We start from the raw sequence: 16,340 nt of genomic DNA, 5'->3' as shown, positions 1-16,340 counted from the left end.
GAGAGAAAGGAAGGGCGAAGTGAGAAAGCAAGTCACCAGGTCCAGGACTTGATCCATAGTCTTCCATGTGGAGTCCAATGCCTTAATCGCCAGGCCAACTACCAGTCTCATAAACACTTTTTAAAATCAGGGAGTGTTAAACCTCCAACTTTTTTTTTTGTTTGTTTCAAGATTTTTTTTTTTATTGCTCTGGGTCCCTTGTGAATTAAAATGAATTTTAGGTAACATTCTTTTATTTCTGCTGAAAACATCATTGGAATTTTGATAGAGATTACATTGAATCTATAGGACATTTTGTGAAGTAATAATGCTTTAACAATATTAAATCTTCTGGTCCATAAACATGGGATGTCTTCCATGTATTTGTGATTTTAGTTTCTTTCAGAAACATTTTGTAATTTTCTATGTACAAATCTTTCACTTCTTAGTTTTGTTTGTTCATAAGTATTTTATTCTTTTTGATAGAGTTGTAACTGGAATTGGTTGCTTATTTTTTCTTTTCAGATTGCTCATTATTATTATAAAGAATTAACTGATTTTTATGAATTGATTTTGTATACTGCCTGTGTTAAATTTGTTTATTAATTCTATCAGGGTTTTTTATTTTTAAGATTTTCTACATACAAAATTATTTTATCTGTGAACAGATATAATTTGACTTTTTTTCTTTCCCACTTGGATGTCTTTTTACTTCTTCTTCTTGCCTAAAACTCTAGCTATAACATCATGTACTATGCTAAATAGGAATGATAAAAGAAATCATCTTGTCTTGCTCCAAATTTCTGAGTATTTCACCCAAAGTGTGAAATTACCTATTGTTTTTTCATATGGGGCTTTTATTATGTTTAGGTAGTTTTTATTTTTTTGACTGCTCTTTTGCTGAATATTTTTTAATCACTAAAAGGTATTTAATTTTGTGTCAAATTTTTTATTTATCAACTGAGATGTTTATGTAGGTTCCTTCCTTCATTCTGTTAATATGTATCTTGTATTAATTTGTTTTCACATGATAAATCATCCTTTAATCCAGGAATAAATCCTGCTTGGTCATTGTATTAATCAAGTCTCTCCAAATGGAAAAAAAATCAATAGAATATATATAGAGAGATACATAAGAGTAGAGTTTTAAAGAATTATTTATTTGATTTTATTATTATTATTTAATTTGATGAGAGTGAGTCAGAGAGGAAAAAGTGAGAAAGCAAGCTTTCAGGTCTGGGACTTGAACCATGGTCAGCCATGTGGGAGTCCAGCACCTTAACTAGCATATCACATCACCTGCTGGACCCATAAGAGGAGATTATGAGAACTGGCTCACATGATTATGGAGGCTGATAGGCTATGACATGCTCTCTGCAAGCTGGAGAACAGAAAATCCTACACTGTAATTTAGTCAAGGGCTTAATGCTTGAGAACTGGAGGAGCTGTTGTGCTGGGATAAGTTCTAGAATCCAAGGGGTTAAGAACCAGGAGCCATATATATCCAAGGTGGGAGATGTATGCTCCAGTTGAAGAAGACAGAATTTGTCCTTCTTCCACTTTATGTTGTTATTACCTACAAGAAAATTTGTTGAGATTCTCATTGGAATTGTTTAATCGATAGATAAAAATTAGGGGAAACTGACATCTTACAAATAGTGGGCCTTCCAATCCATAAAAACTGAATGTGTTCCTACTCATTTACATCTTTCTGACTGCTTTCATTAATGTTTTGTCATTTCAGTCTGCACTGAATTTATTATTTTTACACCTGAATGTTACATTTTTGTACTATTTTGAGTGAGATTGAGTTTAATTTCTGGTATATAAGAATACAATTGAGTTTTATATAGTAACTTTGTATTCTGAGATCTTGATAAACTGCTTATTAGTTCTTGGAGATTTTTTGCAGACTTTATCAGATTATGTTTTTCTTTTCTTTTCTTTCTTTCTTTCTTTCTTTTTTTTTTTTTTTTTGCTATAAGGTGCATACACTCAACAGAGACAAAGAGAGAGAAAGAGGGAAAGTGAGCAATCACTTGGAAGTAGCCACACCATAATCTTTTCTCCATTCTCCTCTCAAGATGTCAGGCACTCACACAAGCTGCCAGTCCCAGGATTTGAACTGTGCAGTCAGCCATGTGTGATCCAGCCAGCTTAACCACCAGGCTATGGGCTGGTATGAGAATTTTCTATATTGATAATAATACCATCTATGAACAGCAACAGTGTTATTTTTTCTATTAAATTCTTTAGATCATATTTCTTTCTCTTGGCTAATTTCTCCACTTAAATTTTGAATATGATGGTGATTAAGACAGATGAGAAAGGAGTTATTTCTTGTTTCTAAACTCTTTTCATGGTTAATGATGTGAACCATAAGTTTTGGGTAGATGACCTTTTATAAATTAAGGAACTATCCTTTTATTACAAGTTTAGTGAGAGTTTTTATGTTTCTACAGTTATTGAGATGACATATGGGTTTTCTTATTGTAATCACTTAAGGTAGTGCATTGCATCAATATATTAAGATTGGAACATTCTTGCATTCCTGGGAAATATTATTTTTTTCAAGACACATTAGCCTTTTGTATAAATTTCTGAATTTTATTGTGTAATATTTTGTTGAGGATTTTTATATTTATGATCATAAGGATATTGGCATTTTCTCTTTTAGAATGTCTTCATTTGATTTTGGTATCAAAATAATAATTTTGTCATAGTCAGGAAGTGTTTCTTTTATTTTCTTTTCTTTTCTTCCTTACTTTTTTTTTTTTGGAGAGATTTTCGCTACAGGGCGTGTGCGCTCGCCAGACAGACAGAGAGAGACATAGAGACAGAAAGCTAGAAATCACCCCCCAGGGGGTATGGTCACACCACAATCCCTTCTCCTCCATTCTCCTCTCTGGATCTTAGGCACGCACGCACACGCACCCGGCATGAGTTTTAAGCCACCGGGTCTGGGACATGAACCGCGGTCGACTACGTGGGAGTCCAGCGACATAGCCATTACGCTAACTGCTGGTTCCCATTTTCTTTCTTACTTTTGAGAGAGAGATGTTTGCTATAGGCTGTGTGCACTCACCAGAGGGAGAGAGACAGGAAGTGAGAAATCACTTCCCAGAGCAGATGACCACACTGCAATATCTTTTCCTTCAGTCTCCTCTTGGAATTTTGGGCATGCATTCACACATCATGAGTTTTAAGCCACCAAGTATGAGACTTGAACAGTGGTTGACTATATGTGAGTCCAGTGATGTAACCATTGCACCATCTGCTGGTCCTAAGCTGGAATGTGTTTCTACCTCCTCTATTTTCTGTAACAAATTTTTCAAGAATTTTTTCTTTTTTCTTAAATGTTAGAGGGTCTAGCAGGTGGCATGGTGGTTAAGGTGCTAGACTCCCGCATGGCTGACTTCAGTTTGTGTCCAGGACTTGGTGGCTTACTTTCTCACTTCCCGTTTCTCCCTCTCTCTCTCTCTGTCTTTTTCTGGTCAAAGTGAAGAAAAGTGAAAATAAATAAAATTAAAGTAATTTAAAAAAAAAGTTTGCTAAAATTGTCATTAAAATTATTGAACCTGGAATTTTCTTTATTGGAATGTATTAAAGTATAATTTTAATTTGTTTCATATATTTAGGAGTATTTTTTCTTCATCTATTTTGAAATAGATTTTGGTAACTTGTTTTAATTTCTACTTGCTGTTGTAACAAATCAACACATTGTTAGTGGCTTAAACAATACATATTAATTATCTTACACTTTGGAAGGTCAGAAATCTGACATGTATCTCAGTGCTAAAATCAAGGTGTTGGCAATTCTATGCCCTTTTTGGAGACTCCAGGGGACCATCTGTTTTCTTGGCTTTTCTAGCTTCTATAGGCCAGTTGCCTTCATTGACATCAAGACAGTCATTTTAAATCTCTCCAATCTTTCTTAAAGGGTCACTTCTTATATAAGTTTTCTACTGTTGTTATAACAAATTACCACAAACTTTGTGGCATCAAAAAAGACAAAAGCATCATCTCACTGTTCTGGAAATTAGATGTTAAAGATGGTTCTTCAGGGTCTTTCTTATGAAGTGTCTAAAAGATAATTCATTTCCTTCACTTTTCTACCTTTTAGAGGTCACCTACATTCCTTGCCACATAGTCCTGCATCACTCCGACCTCCGTTTTTGTTTTAATTTTGCCAGAGAGCAAATGCACTCATCAGAGAGAGATAGGCAGAGAGAAATGAAGGGAGAGAAAGCACTTCTCAGTGATGTGTAAACATGCTGCAATTCCTTCTTCCCCATTTATCCATCCTATGGGATTTTGGGGTATGTACACACAGACTCACCTGGCATGTTTTTGAAGCCACTGGGGCTGGGATTTGAAGTCTCATATTGGCCATGTGGGTTTCAGATCCCTTAACCATTAGGCTATGAGTCATCCTGAATGAAGAAAATTTTCTTAGAATTCTTCCCATCTTCCTTGTGAGCACCTGGTAGAGTTCCTGATGAGGAAATTTTCAAGACGTTGTTAACCCAACTATCTCTACCACCAATAAAGTCTTTATGCTGTCATCCTAACCTATGTTCATAGCCTTTAGCAATTTGTTTAAAAATGTTAAACAAATCTTCTTACTATCTTCTATGGCATACAGTGGCATCTTTTATAAGTAAGACGTGCCAGATCTTGGATTTTTTTCATAGATACTAATGTCTTCCCGATTTGCAGTTAAATGTTTGACCTTTGACTTTAGTACTCTGATTTTTAAACATTCTTAATTTTCGATGTCTTCAAGATTTTCTTTTTTATTTTTACTTTTCTCAATCTATATTTATTTATTTATAATGATCTATCTTCATTTCATATCTCTGATTTACAACACAATCTCTAATTGCCTTTTTTTCTTTTTAAAGTGTTACTTTAACATATTAAGCATTTGAGAGAACCAGATTCATATGCAGTTGTAAGAAATAGTACAGAGAGATTCCATGTACCCTTTACATTTTTTCCCCAAAATATTAGGTTATTGGGAAAGTCATGACGTATTTTTCTTTTTTTTTAGTAGTAGTAGTATTATTCACACATTCAATTGCTATACATCATTTATATTGTAAAGATACTTTGCCAAGCATGATGTACACCTCAGTTCAGCCCAGTCAATAATACTATACACATCCTCATTAACAGATAATAAACCATATCTTTGTCCCATAAGTGTCTTACTTCTCTTTTTTCCCCAAATTTCCTTTTCTACACTCTTCCCCTCCCACACTCTCTTTCCACTTTGTCTCTAGTGTCTATTACAATTTTTAATGCTTTTATGTTCTCTAGTCTTTCAGTCTCTACCATAGAGATGCTTTAAACATTTTCTTAAGAAAATAAGAGGAGTTATGCTCTTTTCATCACTCTATATCTCTAAGCAGAAACCAGAAGGGACATCACCATATTTTACTTATCTATCTTCCTAGTGAGAGAGACCTAAATTGCTTCCAACTTTCTGTTAATACAATGTTACAAAAGTAATCACCTTATATATTTCCCTGTGGTCCTTTGTAAGAATTTTATAGACTCAGGAGATAAATTACATGGCCATAGTATGAGGAGATTTCAAAGTGTTTGTGGAAAATGGAATTAATAGATAAAACTTATAAGCTATTTCTCAACATAAGTTCCCTCAAGTTCAAGACATTTTTGTAAGCAATGATATCGGCCATTTAATCCATCTCTGAAAAACTGAGAGTTTGGGAATTTAACTATGTCAATGCAGTTTTTTTTACATTAGTAACTGAAGAAAAAGTTGATGAGTTTTAAAGATTTTCATAAAGACTATGAAACAAAAAGAAGTCATAAGAAGTCATATCTGGACTATAAGGTAGCTAGCTAATGATTTTCCATTGAAACTCTCACAAAATTGTCCATGTTTGATGAGAGGAATTAGTATTATCATTGCCGTGGTAGAGAAAGATTCTCTGGTGAAGCTTTCCCAGGCATTTTTTTACTAAAGCTTTGGCTAAGTTTCTCAAAATACTCTCAAAATTATTAGATGTTATCATTATTTGGCTATCCAAAAGGTCAACAAGCAAAATGTTTTGTACATCTCAAAAACCTATTTCCACCAGGACCAGAAGTTAGCGTAATGGCTATGTGGCTGGACTCCCATGTAGTGGACCATGGTTCAAGTCCCGGAACTGGTGGGACTTGAAACTCACACAGGTGTGTGTGCATGTGTGCCCAAAATCCTGAGAGGGAAATGGAGGAGAAGGGATTGTGGGGTGGCCATCCCCCCAGGGAGTGATTTCTCGCTTTCTGTCTCTCTGTCTCTCTCTGTCTTTCTGGCAAGCACACGCACCCTATAGAAAAAAACTTTCAAAAGAAAAAAAACCTATTTCCATGATCTTTGATCTTCTAAGCAATCTATATTTCTTTGACAAGATCACTTCCACCTTTTGATAGTCATTGCTTTGATTGTGATTTGTCTTGTGTTGTACTAGTAGAACCATGTGTCATCTCTTGTTACAATTCAAAGAAATTCATCAGGATCTTCATACCACTTGTTTAAAAGTTCCATTAGAAGCTTTGCTCTTGCCTGCAGCTGATCTGGATGCAACAGTTTTAGCACCCATCATGAAGAGTTTGCTCAACTTTAGTTTTTGGTCATAATTGCATAAGCTGAGTCAATTGAAAATCTCTATAGTGTTAGCTATTGTTTCTGCCATTGATAGTTAGTTCCTTCAACTAAGATACCAACCAGAATATTTTTTTCCTTACAAATTGATGTGGGTAGTCTGCCGCTTCAAAAGTTTCCATGATTGGCTTGTTCCTTCTTAAAACTAGTTATTCATTTGTAAACTTGATTCATTTAGAGCACTATCCCTATAAACTCATAAAGCATCAATGATTTCACCATTCTTCTACCCATGTTTCACCATAAATTTTGTATATTTTTGCTTCAATTTTAACCTAATTCATATTGTTCTGATAAGAGCACTTTTCAAGCAATGTTGTATCATCTTTACTACCTGTAACTAGATTCTGTTCAGACATGTTCTAACATATTAGCATGAGCTTATTTGTGTGCAATACAAATTTGAAATTCAAAATTCATGCATAGTTTTTTCATAATATGCATTTCTCACAAACTTTTTGAAGACCTCTGATGTGTGTGAATATGTTTATATCTTAATTTTATTTCTTCCCTAAAACAGAGACACACGGAGAGAAGGAGAGAGGGAGGTAAAGAGAAAGGCACCCTCAACTGGGTCTTCACACCATGATTTATGCCCAGTCTCAGTCATCCTGGATCATGGGCATACAAGGGAACATGCACACAGTTTGTACAGGGAGACTTTCAGACACAAACCCCAAACCTCCTCATGTGGGTCCAATAGCATAGAGCATTACATTATCATCATGTCACCATTACTAGCTCCCTTTATCTTGATACAGTTAATCCATCAAACTTTGTCTTATAGTTTGTACTTTTGGGACCTTCAGATATTTTTCTAACCCATAGGTTACACAAATAATAAGACAGTTTTGGACATCTATGCAGTATTACAAATCTTCCCACCACCTTTTGACTCAATATGCATTAAAACATGTAAATTACTTAAATTTTTGAGACTTAGAGGAAAGAGAATACTTTAGCAATGTAGTATAGTATAACATGAAGAATACTAGACTAGAGGTCAGATGGTAGCACAGTGGTAAAACACAATGCTCTATGAGGTGATCCCACAAGAGAAGGTGATATGGTTTGGATCATGGTTTCTACTCCAAATTTTCATGTTTTGGAATTTGATGTTGGGGAAACCATCAAGTAGAATGGTGGTTAAGGTGCTGGACTTCCTTGTGACCAATCATGATTTAAGTCCTGGACCTGATGACTTGCTTTCTCACTTTCCCCATCTCTCTCTTTGTCTCGTTCTTGCTCTGTCCTTCTCTGATAATCTGGTGACTGTACATGACCTATAGCAAAATAAAATAGAATAATAGTAATAAATTAAATTAAATAAATAATTTTTTTAAAAAAAGGAAATTTGAAGTTGAGAGGTGTTGCAGCCGAGTGAATGGTGATTGCTTCATGGTAATTGTGTCATTGTAGCACATTCTCATGTTTAAGTTAATGATGTCTTACAAGACCCAGAGTTTTAGATCTTACGAAAAGAGTTTAGTTCCTGTGAGAGCTGGTTGCCATAAAATGAGAGAGCATAAGCTGCCCTCTTTCTGTATACACCCACCATCTTCTGTGTTTCTTTGAGCCATGGTGTAGGCCTAATCCTGTTGACTTTGCAACTTGCATTATCATGAGTTGATAAATAAACCTCTTAGTTTCTTTATGAAATTGCCTAGGCTCAGGTGTTTCAGTTAGTAACAATACAAATGGACTAAGACCAAAGGCTACTAGTTCAAGTACAGAGACCCTGAGACACAGGCATAAGTTTGCCCAAGATATAAGGCTCATTGAAGGCTGTGGGGTGCTTATAACATTGGGAGCCTGTTACAAGTGCTGTTTCTGTTTCTATATTTCTCTCCCTTTCTTTTTGATGCTTTTGTTTTGGTAGAAATACATAAATAAACTATAAAAGAAGAACAGTAAGGGGCAGTTGGTTACATAGTGGTTAAGGTGCTGGACTCCCACACGATCAATTGCAGTTCAAGTCCTGGATTTGGCAGCTTGAAAATCTTGCTGGGCTCATGTGTGTACGTGCCCCAAATCCCAGGAGGAGAATGGAGGAGAAGGGACTGTGGTGTGCCCATCTCCGCTAAGGGGTGATTTTTCACTTTTCCTCTCACTGTCTCTCTGTCTATCTCTGTCATGCACACGTTTCCTATAGCAAAAACCTAAAAGTGAAAAAAATGCATGGTCACAATCCTTCTCCTAATCTTACCACTTACTAGTTCTGACCTTGGTAAATTCATAGCTTCATTTAACTTTCTAACATTTAATGATGAAAATGGAGATAATACCATTAAGTTTTAAATTTTATAAGGATTAAATAAGAGAATTATTTTTAAAATACTTAGAAATTGCATATTGGAATACAGACAAAAAATCTTGATGTAGTCAGTTTGTATTTTGGTCTCACTTTACTAGTGAGATTTTATAAACCAGAACAGTTTCAAGTATACTAATACATGTTCTTGCAATGTAAATTCTGTGTTCAAATAAGGTTGGTGTTCCAATTTCAGCCAGTTATTTACTATGAGATTTCTTTGAACCCTTTCTCTTTTAATGTACATTGAGCGTTTTAATGAGTCATACAATAATGTGAATGTTTTCTCCCACAGATATTTGTCTTGTGGACTTTTTTTCATGAGATACCTATGAACTTTTCCCATAAAATATTTTTGAAAATACTAGTTCAAGGGTTGACCCCATGGCCTAATGGTTAAGGGAGCTGGATCCTACAACGTTGACTGCAAAGTTTAAATCTATACCCCAGAGTCCTGAAAATCAAGAGTGAATGAAAGGCCCCTACAAAATCCAGACAGGATGGAAAAATGGCTGTGAAAGGATTTCACCATGACATCATGCCCACTGAGAGGTGTTTTCTCACTCTCTGTCTCTCTCTCTTCATCTTTCTCCAGCAAGCACATGTTCCTTTTGGCTAAATAAGTTATTTTTTGTTTGTTTGTTTGTTTTGCTACAGGGCACATATACTCATCAGAGAGAGAGACAGAGAGTAAGAAAGTACAAAAGCAAGCCTCTAGGTCTAGGACTTGAACCACTGTCAGCCATGTGAGAGTATAGCACCTTAACCAACACACCGCCTGCTGGCTCTGGCTAAGTAAGTTTTTTGAAAAATACAAGTTTGAGATTACCTTCAGAGACTGCTGTGGATCAAGGAGCAGCAGCAGCCAGTGAGGGTAACTGAGATAGGAGATTGCTTCAGGCTTTCTATTGCCTCCCAACATGCCCCATGTACATCCCTTTGCTGCCATTATCCCCAGAGCCTCTGCTGCAAATCAGAAAGCAATGGCAGCCAGTGAGGACAACTGAGGCAGAGAGACTATCTCAGATATCTAGCTACCTTCCACTGACCCAAGAATATTTTGAAATTTCATAGTTTTGGGTTTTTTTTTTTTTTCAGGAAATTTTTTTGTTACAGGGCATGTGTGCTTGCTGGAGAGACAGACGGAGAGACAGAAAAAGAGAAATTATCCCCCAGGGGAAATGGCCATGAGAAATCCTTTCTCCAGTCTCCTCTCAGGATTTTGGGCATGCAAAGACATGTGTCTGGCATGAGTTTCAAACTGCCAGGTCCAGGAAACCATCTGCTGGTTTCAAGAGACTTCATAGTTTTCTGAACTGCACAGTGCACTATGCCATGTGACTCCTTTTCCCTCTTCCATCAAAAACTCTTGAGCTTAGCCCCCGGTGTACCTAGTCCCAAAACACTGGGAAAGGAACCTACAGGTGGCTGTGTACACACTTCTTAGATTGGAAGAAAAGGCTGTCTACAGAAGACACATCTGAGAAATAGAGCTCATCTTTCCCCTTTTGACACTATACAATCAACATCAGGAAAGTAGGAAAAGTGTATAATCCATCAGATGACTAGAAACCAGCTCAGAGGCACAAAAAGTATGAGAAAACAAGGAAATACCTCTTCCTCAAATCTTTTTTTATTTTGGAGAGGTTTTTGCTATAAGGTGTGTGTGTTAGTCAAAAAGACAGAGAAAGATAGAGAGACAGAAAGTGAGAAATCACTCCCCAGGGGGGATGGCCATGCTGCAATCCCTTCTCCTCCATTCTCCTCTTGAGATTTTGGGCACGCATGCACATGCACCCAGCATGAGTTTCAGCCACCAGGTCTGGGACTCAAACTGTGGGTGACTACATGGGAGTCCAGCGACATAGCCATTATGCCAACTGCTGGTCCCGAGCAACTCTTCTTTAACCTTGGGCAGCACATAAGATTTGAAGGAATGTCAGAAAAAGAGTGCAGAATATTCATGGTGACAGAGACAAGGAAGTCTTTCCAGGACTTGAAGAAGTAGACAGACACCCAAAAAAAATCAATATCAGAGCTTCTAGAGATGAAGATAGTAATACAGGAAATCAAGACCTCACTTGGCAGTACTAATAGCAAACTGGATTACACAGAAGACAAAATCTCTCTCTGAAATGGAAAACAAAACCTTTGATGTAGGTAAAACCACCAATAATAATGAAAAATTAATAACAAAAAATGAGAATAGCATATAGGAAATATTAGATAATATAAAATCTCAAATATTTGAATAACAAGTATTCCAGAAGGCAAAGAAACAAACAAGGGCACAGAAGATTTATCCCACAAAATACATGCCTAAAACTCTCCAAACTTAGAAAGAGAAGCATTCAGACATCCAGACGCAAAATATACAAAGGACTCCAAATAGAAACAACATAAGAATATCCTCTCTACAGCACAATATAACCAGAATGGTAAAAATCACAAACACAGGATTTTAAAAATGGCAAGAGAAAACCATCAAGTCACATACAAAGCTTATTTTACTAGGTTAACATCAGATCTTTCAACTGGAAGAATGCAGGCAAGAAAAGAATGGGAAGACATATCCAAAATACACACACACACACACACACACCACACACAATTCAACCAAGAATACTATACTATATCTCGTAAGATTATCCTTCAAATGGGAAGAACAAATAAAATAATTTATAGACAAACAAAAACGGAAAGAATTCACCAATACTGGACCAGCTCTTCAAGAATTACTGAGGGGAGTACTGTATCAGGGAAACTAAAGACATACAGACAGAAATAAGAGAACAAAAAGCAACTGAAAAAAATGGCTAACAAAATGGCAGGGATAGATCTACAAATTTTAATACTAATGTTGAATGTTAATGGATTAAATTCTCCAATCAAAAGACACAAACTGGGTGAATGGATAAAAAAACAGAAACCCTCTAGTTACTGCCTACAGGAAACATACCTCAGTGATAAAGAAATACATAGAGTAAAAGTGAAAGAAAAAGGTATCACATGTAAATGGAAATCAAAAAGAGACTGGAGTTGCAATACTGATATCAGACAAAACAGGCTTTTAGACAAAACTGTAAGAAAAGACAAAGAAGGACATTATACAGTACCTAAAGATCAAATTAATCAAGAAGATACAATAAACACTGATATATATATATACACACACACACACACACACACACACACACATACCACACACACACACATACCACACACACAACCTGGGAATATCCAAATATATGAAAGAAAGATTGTTAGATCTAAAGGGAGAGATAGACTACAACAAACTAATTGTTGGGGATATCAACACTTCACTTGTTCCTTTGGACAGATCATTTAGACAAAAAAAAAACAGGCAAAGTGATATGAGATCTAAATGACACCATAAATAAAATGGACTTGACTGACATCTATATAACTTTCCACCCAACAACTTCAAAATATACATTTTTCTCATCCCTGCATAGAACTGTTTTGAAGATCGACCACACGATAGGGCACAAAATAAGCATTTACAAACGCAAAAGCATAGAAACTGTATCTAGTATTTTCTCCAAACATGAAGGAATTAAACTGGATATTAATTTCAAGAAAATTCCTCAAGGGACCAGCAGTTAGCATAATGACTATGTTGCTGGACTCCCACGTAGTCGACCGCGGTTTGAGTCCTGGACCCAGTGGCTTAAACTCATGCCGGGTGCGTGTGCGTGCGTGCCCAAGATCCAGAGAGGAGAATGGAGGAGAAGGGATTGCGGCGTGACCATCCCCTCTGGGGGGGTGATTTCTCGCTTTCTGTCTCTATGTCTCTGTCTGTCTGGCGAGCACACGCACCCTATAGCAAAAACCTCTCAAAAAAAAAAACCAAAAACAAAACCTAATAAAAGAAAATGTGAATCATAAAGAATTTTCTTGTTGAAATACAAAAATAATCTTTAAAAAAAAAAGAAAATTCCTCAAAAATACACAAACATATGAATACTAAACAACCTACTCTTGAATGACTTCACAACCACTGAAGAAATTAAGACTGAAATCAAAAGATTCATTGAAACCAATGATAATGAGTGCACAAGTTTCCATAATCTATGGGACACAGCAAAAGCTGGGATAAAAGGGAAATTCACAGTAATTAGTGCACATAAGAAAACAATAGAAAGGTGGCAAATACATAGCCTGACAACATACCTCAGTGAATTGGAAAAACAGCAACAACAAAAATGCCAGAAATAATAAAGATTTGAGCAGAAATATGGGACCAGCAGTTAGTGTAATGGCTATGTTGCTGGACTCCCATGTAGTCAACCACGGTTCACGTCCTGAATCCGGTGGCTTAAAACTCACTTCACGTCCTGAACCCGGTGGCTTAAAACTCACACTGGGTGCATGTGCGTCCATGCCCAAGATCCCAAGAGGAGAATGGAGGAGAAGGGATTGTGGTGTGGCCATCCCCCCTAGGGGGTGATTTCTCAATTTCTGTCTCTCTGTCTGGCAAGCGCATGTGCCCTATAGCGAAAACCTCTCAGAAAAAAAAGAAAAAAGAAAAAAGAAAGATTTGAGCAGAAATAAATGAAATAGAAAATAAATGAACTATATAGAAGATAAATGAATCCAAAAGCTGGTTTTTTGAGAAGATAAACAAAACTGACACATCATTAGCTAGACTAATTAAGAATAGAGAAACAAACCAGATAAATCAAATTCACAATGAAACAGGTAATATTAAAACAGATGTAGTAGGGGACCAGCAGTTAGCATAATGGCTATGTTGCTGGACTCCCACATAGTTGACCGTGGTTCGCGTCCCAGACCTGGTAACTTGAAACTCACGCCAGGTGCATGTGCGTGTGTGCCCAAGATCCCGAGAGGAGAATGGAGAAGGGATTGCGGCGTGACTATCCCCGGTGATTTCTTGCTTTCTGTCTTTCTGTCTCTCTGTCTGTCTGGTGAGTGCATGCGCCCCATAGCAAAAACCTCTCAAAAAAAAAAAAATAAAAACAGATGTAGTAAAAATACAAGAGATCATTAGAGAATAGTAGTAATGAGTATATGCCAAAAAACAAGAAAACCTGAATGAGATGGAGAAAATTCTGGACACATATAAACTACCAAGACTGAATGGGGAAGACACAGAAAGTATAAATAAACCAGTAACAAGTGATGAAATTCATTCAGTGATAAATAACCTCCCAACAAAGAAAAGCCTTGGTCACAATGGTTTCATTTCTGAATTCGACAAACCTTTTAAAGAAGACATAACACCCATTCTACTGAAACTATAAAAATCCAAAATAAGGAAAACCGCCCAAATTCATTTTATGAAACCTTCATCACTCTCATCTCCAAAATGGACAAGGACTTAATGAAAAAAGAAACTATAGACCAATATCTCTGATAAATATAGGTGCAAACATTTCAAACAAGATCCTAGTAAATAATATCCAATGACACATTAAAAAGATTATACACAATGACTAGGTAGGCTTTATTCCAGGGATGTAAGGATAATTTAACATATGCAAAAACCATAAATGTAATACAGCATATTAAAATGTTAAAAACCATATGAACATATCAATTGATACCGAAAAAGCATTTGATAAAATACAACATCCCTTCATGATTAAAACTCTCAGCAAAACTGGCATAGAAGATACATTTCTCAAAACAGTAAAAGTCATTTTATGAAAACCCATAACTAACATCATACTGAATTGGGAAAAGCTGAAAACTTTTCCACTAAAAACTGGTACAAGACAAGGCTGCCCTCTTTCTCCACTTCTTTTCAATGTGGTATTGGAAGTCCTAGCCAATGCCACTAGATAAGAGATTAAAAGGCATGCAAAAAGGGAAAGAAGATGTGAAAATATTTTTTTTTGGAGATGACATGACTATAAATATATAAAACCCTAAGAAACCCACAAAAAAACTCCTAGAAGTAGTAAATGATTAAAGTGACAGTATACAAAATTGACATACAAACATATATAGAATTTGTATACACCATCAGTGAACAGACTGATAGGGAACTGATGAAAGCAATTCCATTTACAATAGCTGCAAAATAAATAAAATATTTAGGAGTAAAGATAACCAAAGAAGTTAAAGACTTGCACAAGGAAAACTATGAAAAACTAAAAAAGGAAATGAAAAATGACATTAAAAAGTAGGAAGACATTCCATATTCCTGGATTGGAAGAATTAATATTATTGAAATGTCAATTCTACTCAAATTAATCTACACATTTAACACTATCCCAATAAAATCACCAGAGATATTTTTCACATATTTAGAAAAAACAATCACAGAAATTGTCTGGAATCATATAAGACTCCAAATTGCCAAAACACTACTGTCCAAGAAGAACAGAATGAGAGGCATCTCACTCTCTGGTTCCAAAATATATTGCAAAGCTGTAATATTCAAAACAGCAAGACAGAATCTTGGAATAATCCAGAATGGCTACTCTGATCTTTGTTGATAAGGAAAATGGAGACCCAGGCACCCGCGTGGCTCCCAAGGATGGGTTGAAGCTGGACTCTGGGCCCTTAGTTAAGGCCTTAGATGGGAAATCTCAGGTTTTAACACCACGTGTTGGCAAAATCTTCGATGCTCCACCTGCTTTACCTAAAGCTACCAGAAAGGCTTTAGGAACTGTCAACAGAGCTACAGAAAAGTCAGTAAAGACTAATGAACCCCCCAAGCAAAAACAACTAACCTTCTCTGCAAGAAAGATGACTGAGAAGACTGTGAAAGCAAAACTCTCTGTTCCTGCCTCAGATGGCACCTATCCAGAAACAGAAAAATTCTTACCCTTCAATCCACTAGATTTTGAGAGTTTTGACATGCCTGAAGAACACCAGATTGCACATCTCCCCTTGAATGAAGTGCCTTTCATGATCCTTGATGAAGAGAGAGAACTTGAAAAGCTGTTACAGCTGGGTCCCTTTTGCCTGTGAAGATGCCTTCTCCACCCTGGGAATCTGATTTGTTGCAGTCTCCTTCAAGCATTCTGTTGACCCTGGATGTTGAGTTGCCACTTGTTTGTTATGACCTAGATATTTAAATTTCTTACTGCTGTACAGTTTGTGTGTTTGTGTTAATAAAGCATTTCTTTGGTTACAAAACAAACAAACAAACAAACAAAACAAAACAGCATGTAGACCAATGGCACAGAATAGAGACTCAAGAAATAAATCCCAAAATATATAGCCAACTGATTTTTGACAAAGGACACCAGTTATTCTGGGGCGGGGGACCTCTTTAGCAAATGGTGCTAGAAAAACTGAGTCTGCACCTGCAGAAAGGTAAAACTGGATGCTTATCTCTCATCACTAACAAAAATCAAAATGGATCAAAGATCTAAA

General features: G+C 36.3%; 1 protein-coding gene across 1 annotated transcript; it reads left to right on the top strand.

Annotated features, from left to right (window-relative positions):
• The first annotated feature begins 15,423 nt into the window (after positions 1-15,423).
• Positions 15,424-15,932, top strand: LOC102475690 (securin-like). Its single transcript, XM_014585350.1, has one exon. It carries the CDS (start codon positions 15,432-15,434, stop codon positions 15,930-15,932), a length of 501 nt encoding a protein of 166 aa, XP_014440836.1. The 5' UTR covers positions 15,424-15,431.
• The last annotated feature ends 408 nt before the right edge of the window (positions 15,933-16,340 follow it).

This window comes from Tupaia chinensis, unplaced genomic scaffold, assembly GCF_000334495.1.
Source record: "Tupaia chinensis unplaced genomic scaffold, TupChi_1.0 Scaffold149552_1, whole genome shotgun sequence".
Lineage (NCBI taxonomy): Eukaryota > Metazoa > Chordata > Mammalia > Scandentia > Tupaiidae > Tupaia > Tupaia belangeri.
Note: the sequence above shows the minus strand (reverse complement) of the source record. Positions and strands in the feature narration are given on the sequence as shown.